The 10,517-nt window shown below is 43.0% G+C and overlaps 1 protein-coding gene across 4 annotated transcripts in view; it reads left to right on the forward strand.

The window, feature by feature from the left end:
* SIPA1L1 (signal induced proliferation associated 1 like 1) overlaps positions 1-4,500 on the forward strand; it is a 155,989-nt gene extending 151,489 nt beyond the window's left edge. For all 4 annotated transcript variants that reach the window (XM_032228336.1, XM_032228310.1, XM_032228319.1 and 1 more), the window contains 3 exons: positions 86-200; positions 1,337-1,415; positions 2,458-4,500. In XM_032228336.1, coding sequence (XP_032084227.1) covers positions 86-200; positions 1,337-1,415; positions 2,458-2,601 — 338 coding nt within the window. In that variant the 3' untranslated portion in view covers positions 2,602-4,500. The remainder of the gene's footprint in view (positions 1-85; positions 201-1,336; positions 1,416-2,457) is intronic.
* The last annotated feature ends 6,017 nt before the right edge of the window (positions 4,501-10,517 follow it).

Genomic DNA, 10,517 nt, shown 5'->3' on the forward strand with positions numbered 1-10,517 from the left:
CCAATTTTAATTTTACTATAATATGCTTTTACTGTAATACTAATGGAAAGGAAATTAGCATATGTGTTTGTCTTTTTCTTTCCAGTCCAGCGAGCATCCTTTTTTGCAAGTAGTGATGAAAACCATAGGCCCATCAGTGTTGCCTCCAGTAATGATCAGGCTGAAGATCAGCTTTCTGCACAGATGAAGCCTTACACTGAGTAAGTGACCCACTAAACCATCATGCCTCTTATAAGAAATCTGGGGAAATTATTGTGCAGTGGAATCTATAAATCTTAGAAATTTAGAATATATGCACTCTGACCTATGGAAAACTGAACATGTGATTTCAGCATCAGGAAGTTTCTGAATATTATTTGAGGTGATAACGTTATCTAAGAATCTGAAGTTCATTTCATTTAGTGATTGTAATTAGTAATTAGTAGAAATTTCTACTAATTTCTAATTAGTAGAAAAGAGATATGTTCTAGACAAATGGGATTTTACTGTAATATTTACAACAAAGAACACACACTGTTTTTAAGTCTTTTTAAAGGTATATAGTTTCATCAATTCTATAAAGACAGGGCTGAAAATTATGATATCTGAAAGTACTTCAGAAGTACTGAAGTTATTGTCGTCATATAGCACTTAGACTTATATACCGCTTTACAGTGCTTTAAAGCCCTCTCTAAGCGGTTTACACAGTCAGCATATTGCCCCCCAAAATTTGCGTCCTCATATGCCAAATATATTTTAAAAATTCCTACCATTAATTCTGTAAAAAAGAATATGAAATCGATAATTGCTTCCACGGGGTTAATGCTAATTCTTGTTATCTGAACATTGATTAAAGATGAAGTAAATTTACCATTGAACTAAATTCTGCATTCATGCCATAAAAGGACTGGAAAATTAGAAGACTGCTGACATTCTTTAACCAGAATTTGCTGAATGAAAATGTAACATAATTATCCCTAATATGACCCAGCAGGTTGAAGCCACTCATTTCTATAGCATATGATGATGAATATATAAATATATATTTTTAAAAAAAATAAAAGTGAAAAAAATGAAATTGTTGTTAAATTAGTTGTGTGTGTATGTATATTCTTACAACTACTGAAAAAACAACTGAAAAAAGCTTGGAAATTTCTCAGAAAACAATAGACTATATTAAAATTAGAACAATGAAGAATTAGACTCTTTTTAATTCAGCAGAGTTTTTTTTGTTCCCTGCTAATCATAATGCAACTTCAAATTATAATTAAAAAATAAATGTACTGCATAAAGTAATTAAGAAATAAATATTAAGAAAATGTTGCAACTCCATTTTTGTTTTTGTTTTTTCCTGCAGTAAAGAATCACCTCCTCTTGCTTCTAAAGTGAACCAGCTGGAGAGTATGCTAAGAATATTGCAGGAAGATTTAAAGAAGGTAATTATATTTGTTTCAGTATCAGCTTGTATTAAATATTCACTTTGCTCAGTTTGGTTTTCTGTCAATTGATCACATGATAAATCTGCTTTTGGAATAATAGTCATTTTAGAATCACCATGAAGTCCTGAAGATATTACCGTAAACTATAGGTTGTTCCAAATACTGTAGTTATTTTGCAAAATAAGTGGTGTCCAGTCCAGTTACATTTGTAAATGATTTGATTAATCCTTTGTGTATTGCCTAAAAACCTCCAATAACAATCGGTATGATTTTTTCCTCCATAATATTTCGACTTCAATTATAAATAACAGTCTTTTGTTATTTTCTCCAGTTTTTCATCAAGTCAGCTGTATTCAGGGATCAGTGAACCATCCATTCTTCTTTTCTCTAACAGTAATATTTGATATATTACATTATAAATGAATTCTGAAAAGTCACATTTCAGTTCTCCTCAGTTTTCAATACAAAGTTGCAAACTATAAAGCCAAATGATTACATAAATTCCAGTGGTCAATTTTTCCACCCTGTAGTGGAAGTATTTATAGTTTGCTTGAATGATTTTCCTGTGCTACTAATGAAATTGTATATAATTTCATCTCTAATTTTACATAATTAGCATTATTGAAAATATACTCAGTTTTGGCTTTAATTCTATTAATTTGCAGCACTTGTTCTGGAGCTGCCATGATAGTCCCATCAGTTTCTTTTTAACTGTTCCAGATTTCTGTTTTTTGTTGTTGTTCTTGTTCTTATTGTCAAAATATGTGAAATTCAGTGATTATTAAAATAGGGATTCTTCAGTCTTGTTTTTTTTTTAAAAAAAAGATATGTTAGTAGATCTCCAAAGTATATGTTAGAGTGGAAGAAAAGTACTATGTTTTTAGAAAAACTAACAAAATATATTTGTCATCAATTTAAGAGGAAAAAGTCATGACCAGTTTGGAATATCTTTGTAAGAAACATCTGAGCTTATATTGCCAGTAATATTTATGATGTAAAACCCACTGGTGATATCTGGTGTTTTTTATTCTTCTCTCAGGAAAAAGAAGACAAAGCCAATCTTCAGGCTGAAGTACAACATTTACGGGAGGATAACTTACGATTACAAGAGGAATCGCACAATGCCTCTGAAAAATTGAAGAAATTCACTGAATGGGTTTTCAACACAATCGATATGAGTTAATAGCACATATGAAACAAACGCATTGGCAAAAAATATCTCTGGAGTGGGACTCAGCTTTAACACCATCTTAAATTATATAAACCCAGTCAGAGCACTTTCATATGTTTCATATTAGGGGTACCTTTTTTGTTGTTTTGTTTTCCTTTGTTTCATTTTAACATATCTGCAAGCACCCAGAATAATTGCAGATCAACTATCAGTGAATGCCTTTTATAGAAAAAGAAAAAAAATAATTTTAAAGGAAATAAAAAATTAACTACTAAAATGTGAATGTCTTTAGATTTTTTGCACATTCTCTTTACCTGTCCTGTATAAAATTACTTGGAAAGTGGACTAGAATAACTGTCCATTTGTCTCTAATTCATTACTTTGTATAAGTTTCAGATTAATCTGCTTCATTCTTGCTGCTTTGGTAAATATTTCAACAAGACTTTTTTCCCCAATGCTTCCTTTCCATTGTTTTGAATATACTACAGGCAAGAGAGGTTGTTAACTGTCTTGCGTTCTCTTAAGAATGCTATCTCCACACTTGTATAGAATCATTGTCCAAAGAATATCAGAATGTGCACACACATCCATGTGTGTATAAAGTGTAGCTAGCACAAAGCTATGGATATGTCAAACTATCCACTTATTTTTTGCACATCTATATAAATTTGATGCTCCCAAATGAAACCGCTTGAGATAAACATTGCAAAGTAGATATATTAAATGCATATTTCTTCTCTGGAAAAGAGAAAAAATGCTACTATTGTAAGAATTATTCTGTCTTATACCAGCCAGGAATATTTCTTTCAGTGGTCCCTTCTAATGATTGAATTAATTTTTCATAAATACTTAATTCCTGCTGTCTGAGAAATTATTGATAGCTTTCAGTGGCTGCTAGAATTCTCTCTTAGCACCTTTACTTATATAGAGATTTTTTTTATATATGTGCACACAAAGATTAAGAAGTTAAAAATGCAAATCTATATCTTACTCTGGCATAAATATGGCATAAACTAATTTTCAGTAGTTTTCCAGTTAATGCCTCAAATAAAATAATAATTGGACAACTGTTATTAAAACAAGCGAAGTTTCTTCCTTCCCCCCTCCTTTACAAATTTATTTTGATTATCATATTATGGATTTTTCAATAAAACTGGCTATTGTTAAGTATGTGTGGTGGGAGGCTAACTTACCATAGAATGTCACACCTGCAGGACTCTTTAATATTAGGGTGGGGAGGGAAAAGTGTGTATACAGCAGCCTGCTAAACATTGTTTGAAGTGACATATGGTGAATTTTAGTTTGTGATCTCCACTGCATGCAACTGTGATAATGCTCTTTGCACATTTCCACACTTGGTAAGAACAGCCCATTTCTCTCAGCTTCATAAATTCTTTTTTCCTTTGTAGCGGCTACCATTCTTTGCTGGAAATATTCTTAACCGCTACCATTGAGTCTTCCTATCCTTTTTTGATATGCATTTTCATAATTCTTAATAATTATACAAATCCACATGGTTTGCTTTGACCTAAAGCTTCATGTGTGGTGATCATCCCATTGGGATGTATTGTTCTGATTATATCTGGGCCATCAAAGAGGATTGATTTGAAAGTATTTCTGGAGTGCTTCTGCTAGAATATATTTTAGTTGGGTTTCTTCCCCTCCCCCCCTCCTCCAAGTAACTTGTATGAAGGAGATCTATATAATGCCTGAGGAAATTTGTAAATGGGAAATATTGCTAACAACTCTAAGCATCCTGATTTTTTTTTTGTTCTCTAGTTTTTGGTTTTTTTAAATATTGGGACTTGGGGCAGACTATTTATTAGAGTTTTGCAACAGAGTTCTTGTATGAAGCCTCTAAACGGCTACTTGTAAAAAAAATTCTGACAATAAAATTCATTTTAAAAGCTCTTCTAGAAATAATGTTTTGTTTGTTTTTATTCTTCAAATTCTGATTCTTACCATGTCATTAACATTGAAATCCACAAATGTGAAAATTAAAACCACTGAGAGGTTTTCCGATTTTTGCACAGAATCATAAAGTTGGGTGTGGGACCATTTACCCCACTGTACATTACTAAAATCTGGATTAAAATACCTCAGCAAATCTATCTCTAGATAATTGCTCCCCCCATCAAGCTCTCTTTTAGTTAAGAATCTGTTAGAAAAATATTCTTAACTACCATAAAATTGGGTTTTTTCCATTCTGTGATACACATTCTAGAACGTTGAACTCCTGCTTTTGACCTATTTGACATTCTTTTAGCTATTTGAAGAGTAACATGTGTTCCCTCTTGGTCATCTCAAGGCTAACAATGCTTAGCTACTTTGACTTTTCTTCATATAACTTAATTCCTTGTCTCGGATTTTCTTCATTGCATTTCTTTAAATCTGTTCCACTTAGTCTGAATCTTTCTATTGTGTGTGGGAGGGTGTTCAAAAATAGACACAATACGATGGGGAGTCAGTTAATAGTGAGGTGGAATTTTTCTGATTTGGAATTATACTTTTATTGGTACAGCCTAAAATTTTCCCTGCAAAAACCTGAATGAGCCAAGGTGGCGCAGTGGTTAAATGCAGCACTGCAGGCTACTGCTAGATCAGCAGGTCAGCGGTTCAAATCTCACCGGCTCAGGGTTGACTCAGCCTTCCATCCTTCCGAGGTGGGTAAAATGAGGACCCAGATTGTTGGGGGCAATATGCTGACTCTCTGTAAACCGCTTAGAGAGGCCTGAAAGGCCTATGAAGCGGTATATAAGTCTATTGCTATTGCTATTGCTTTTTTTACAGTTACAGAATTTTTCACCACTAGAAAATGTTACTTCTGTTTTCTGGAGACTTATGAGTAATGACATTAAACTTACTAAAGAAAGGGACAATATTCTATCCCGAGTAAATCTGCAGATAAATAGAATTGTCATGGTGGAGCATAGTGCACTTTAGATAAGGTGGTCATAAAGCAAAAGGAATAAATTATTCATATGTTTTAGCAGGTATTTTAAAAGTCATTTCTGTTTATCACACAGAAGAAAGACTTGGCTTCTTAAAAGCATTTAATATAAAAATAATAGACATGTTGCCCAATTTAGAGCACAATTACAATCAGTTAAAATTTTAAGTAATATAATTGTAGTTACTTTTCCTTGCTCTAGAGCAGTGGGTCTCAACCTTCTTAATGCCGAGACCCTTTAATACAGTTCCTCATGTTGTGGTGACCCCAACCATAAAATTATTATATGTTTTTTGGATTTTTTCAAAAATAATATGTTTTCCGATGGTCTTAGGCGACCACTGTAAAGGGGTTGTCTGACCCCCAAAGGAGTCCCGACACACAGGTTCAGAATCACTGCTCTAGAGAAATTTCTTTTCTCCTGTGTGCTGCTCCGGGAATCCAATCATGGGTTAACTTAGCCTTCTAGCCTTGAGACTGAGTATGCAAATTTCAAAGTCACGCCTCCTCTGACTGGACTTCCGTTTCCTTTCAGTTCTATTACTCAGTCCAAAGCCTACGAGACTTATTTTCAACTCTCTCTTGATTAATTGCTAATTTTTCAAGGTTAATGCTGGATTTACTTGGTTTCCACTGTGGATTTCTTGCTGGATTGGAGGTAAGGCGGCAGATTTCTGCCAGCCGATTCCTCCCTCGCTATTTCCCTTGAAGGGATATCGGATTGCTACAGCTGGAGTGGGGCGTTCTCCTCCTGCCCTCCCTTAACTTCAGCGCGCAAGGAAGCTGAGTCTCCCAGCGCTGCCCTCCACGCCGGATAGCACCCGCCTGCGAGCGCGGTCAGATCCGAGCCTGTGGCTTGTCGGAGCGGGTCTTCCCCTCCTCCCCGCCTCCCCCCTTTGTGCCCTCGCTGGAGCGGCTGCCGGAGGATTACATGGATCGGCTGTTTGGGAATTTCCCCTGCGGTTTCTTTGAATTTCGCGCCTTTGATGCCGGTTGCCTTATTTGGAAGCGTTTTTCACGCATGCGCAGTAATGCCTGGGATGAGAAGGCAGAATTTCTCCGCGCGCTTGAGTTTGCGCACTGCTTTCCGCCCCTCCCTTTTCCCTCACTCGAGTTTGCTGACTCAGGAAGGAGGTCGCTTCTCTTGGTCTCTGCTTCCACGTGGCGTCTTGGCGAGTGCTTTCAATTGCATTCCTTTGTTTCGCTGATTGAGCTCTTTCAGATTCATATCATGGCTGATCAATCGGTAGTGCAAGGTACTGTCGGGCCAGTTTCTGAGCCCCGCTCCCCTGGTGAGGGGGGGGCCAGCCCTGGGCCTAGTAGGGCCGCGACCAGGGCCTCTACTAGCAGGCCTCGAGCCTCATCTACTGTTCGGGATAAGTCGCACAAGCGCAAAGACAAAGCCAAGGTTCCCCCCAAGGCATCTGGGGCTCCCATTTGTTCCCCTCCGGTTCTGGTTCAGCAACCTGTGTCTCCGGTGAGGGTCGTTGAGCAGGGTTGGTCCCCTGATATTCAGCTTCCCCAGGGCCCTATTCCTGAGGTAGGGGTTTTCGGGCCTCGATCCCCCCCAATTATTTCGGAGGCTAGTGGGGCTTCTCTTCGTTCACCTCCACGCGCTGGGCCTTCTGCCACGTTCACCCCCACAGCTGCAGGCCTCAGGCCTCTGGAGGGCCAGGATTTGGGCCTTCCTGCTGATTTTTACAGCATGATCTCAGAGGCTATTTCCAGAGGGGTGGATGCGGAATTAGTGCGTAGATCCCAGGTCTCCAGGCCTACTCTGGCCTACTCAGGCCTGGCTCCCCAAGCAGTACAAGGGGATTCTTCCATTCTGCAAACTGATCCTCCTTCCCCTTTACACTCTGTGTTTAGCGCACAATCTCCCTTAGTGGAGGAAGGTGAAATCCAGGATAGGGAACTCTCTGGTGACGAGGGCTTTCCTGTGGACCAGCCTCCGGCCCCTGGGCTCTTCAGGCACACTCTTTTCAAATCCCTGCTGTACAAGGCCAAGACTACCGCCCACATGGGGGAGGCAATTTCTGCAGAAAGTGCTGCTGTGGGCCTGGATGCCACCGAGCGGCTCTTTGCTGAGCAGGTGGCTCTGCAAGATTTATTCCATCCCCTAAGCTTTTTCTTGATTTAATCCAAAAGCAGTGGGATGAGCCGACCGCAGTTAAGCCCCCTGGGTCTGGTGATAGGAAGCTTTTCACATCTTCTCCAGAGTTGGAGACTCTCCTCCAGTTTCCCACAGTGGATGCTCCCATCGCTGCTCTTGCTTCACCGGCCTTAATTCCTTCTGAAATTTCGGAAGGATTGAAGGCCGAGGACCGCAAGGCCGAATCGGTCATTCGCAAAACTCATCAGGCAGCAGCGTGGGCCTTGCGCTCAGCTGCTGCAGCTTCTTTCTTTAATAGGACTTCCTTAGTTTGGCTGAGACAACTACAGGAAAGGCTGGACCCGGAGGAACTGCGCCTCCATCAGGATGTCACCAAGCTGATAGCGGCCCTAGAGTTTTCTGCTGATGCCACCCTTAGCGCGGCAAAATTTGCATCCCGAGCTGTGGTTTCCAATGTGGCTTCTCGCCGTTTGCTCTGGCTCCGCCACTGGCAAGCTGATATCAAATCTAAGTGGCGTCTAGCATCCACGCCCTTTAAGGGCGGGGCCTTGTTTGGTTCAGTGCTGGATCCCATTCTCATTGAGACTCGGGACAAACGTAAGGTGCTTCCCTCCACAAGTGCCCGTGTGACCAGAAGACCACAGCCTTATAGTAGACGGCAGCCCTTTCGGTCTGGGGACTCGGGGTTTACTTCCGCCCCCTATGTCCCCAGCTATACCAGGGGGTTCTCCCAGGCACAGGATCGTGGCCAGGACCGAGCTGGGGCCAGAGACAGGGGGCGCCAGCAGAGTCAGGCGCAGAGTAGACGGTCATTCCGAGGAGCGGGCAACCGATCCTTTCGCAGATACCGCTGACTCGCAGGAGGTAGGGCCCATAGGAGGACGTCTCTTGGCCTTCGCCCACCAATGGGCGGAGCTCACGTCAGACGCCTGGGCCCTTCAAGTAGTGAGTTTGGGTCTCACGCTAGAATTTCTATCCATCCCCCCGAGAAGGTTCATCAGGTGCCCTGTGCCCAGGTGCCCGTCAAAGCGGCGCCTTATGGACACCGAGATATTTCATCTTCTCACCATCAGGGCCATAGAACAAGTTCCCAAAGGGCAGGGAGGCCTAGGGTTTTATTCCATCTTGTTCCTAGTACCAAAGAACTCCGGGGGATGGAGGGCAATCCTAGATTTGAAACAGCTCAATCAGTATATCAAATACCAAAAATTTAAAATGCACTCTCTAAAGAGCATATTGGCTTCCATCCGCCAAGGCGACATGATGACTTCCATAGACATCAAAGAAGCGTACCTCCATGTGCCCATTCATCCGGCACATCGGAAGTTCCTGCGGTTTCACTTCAACGGCCGTCATTATCAATACCGGGCCTTGCCATTCGGCCTCTCCTCGGCCCCGCGCACGTTCACCAAACTTCTGGCAGTATTGGCAGCCTCTCTTCGTTCAATTCCAATACGCATCAATTGTTATTTGGACGACGTGTTGGTGCTGTCGTCCTCTCGAGATCAGGCCCTCCGAGACCTACAGGTCACGATGGACGCATTGCGAAACCATGGATTTGTCCTCAATCTGCCCAAGAGCCATCTGCGCCCAACCACGTCCCTCCTTCATCTGGGAACCACCATCAACTCGATGTCGTGCGAGGTTTTCCTGTCCCCGGAAAGGAGGCAGAGCATATACCACCTGGCGCATCATGTGCTATCTCATCGCCGAGTACCGCTTCTGTCGCTGTCCAAACTGCTAGGGAAGATGATCTCCTGCATCGGCGCGGTGCCCTGGGCCAGGTTCCATGCGCGTCCTCTCCAGTGGTTCCTGCTGCCCTTCCAAAGAGCGCATACCAGTCACTCCCACATCAAGGTGCAGCTCCCGGGCAAGGCCAGGCGGTCCCTGCATTGGTGGATGTCGTCCAGGCTCCTCCGGGGATGTCCATTCAAGGAGCCGGACCGCGTTCAAGTTACAACGGACGCCAGCTTATTCGGATGGGGGGCCCATGCCCTGGACAGGGTGGCCCAAGGTCGATGGTCGGATCAGGAGCTGGCGAACAGCATAAACTGGCTGGAGTTGCGGGCCATCCGTCTGGCTCTCCTGGAGTTTCGGGACATTGTATCTCATCGCCATGTGTTAATCTTGACCGACAATGTGGCCTCCAAGGCTCACATCAACCGCCAAGGGGGAACGCAGTCCAGAGCTCTGATGCTGGAAGCGGAAAGGTTGTTCCATTGGGCGGAGCCCAGACTCTCATCGATTCGGGCGGAGCACATCTCGGGCGAAGCCAACATTCAGGCGGACTGGCTGAGCAGAGCGACTGTGGATCAGGGGGAGTGGCAGCTCCACCCCATTCTCTTCCAGGAACTCTCTCGCCGCTTCGGCCTGCCCGAGGTGGATCTGTTCGCTCATCCGCACAACGCACAACTTCCCCGGTTTTACTCCCGATACCAGACTCCGGGGGCGGAGGGAGTAGACGCTCTACGCAGCCGTTGGCCGGCTGGCCTTCTTTATGCCTTTCCTCCTCTCCCGATCCTTCCGTCGGTCATTCAGAAGATCTTGGCAGAACAGGCGGAAGTGCTGCTGGTCGCTCCAATGTGGCCCAGACGTCCCTGGTACGCAGACCTCGTCCATCTGTCCGTTTCGCGTCCTTGGAGGATTCCGGACGACAAGATTCAGCTCCACCAAGGGGCTCTCCGGCACCCGGGCCCTCAGCTGTTGCAGTTAGCCGTGTGGCACGTGAGCGGGAGATGCTAGCGGCCCTCCACTATTCGGACGAAGTCATTTCTACAATTCAAGCGGCCCGTCGCCCGTCGACTACCCGTATTTACGAGGCTACCTGGCAGGCCTTCTGCCGGTGGTGCTGGCGCACCGGAGTCG

Source organism: Thamnophis elegans, chromosome 1, assembly GCF_009769535.1.
Source record: "Thamnophis elegans isolate rThaEle1 chromosome 1, rThaEle1.pri, whole genome shotgun sequence".
In the NCBI taxonomy this organism is placed as follows: domain Eukaryota; kingdom Metazoa; phylum Chordata; class Lepidosauria; order Squamata; family Colubridae; genus Thamnophis; species Thamnophis elegans.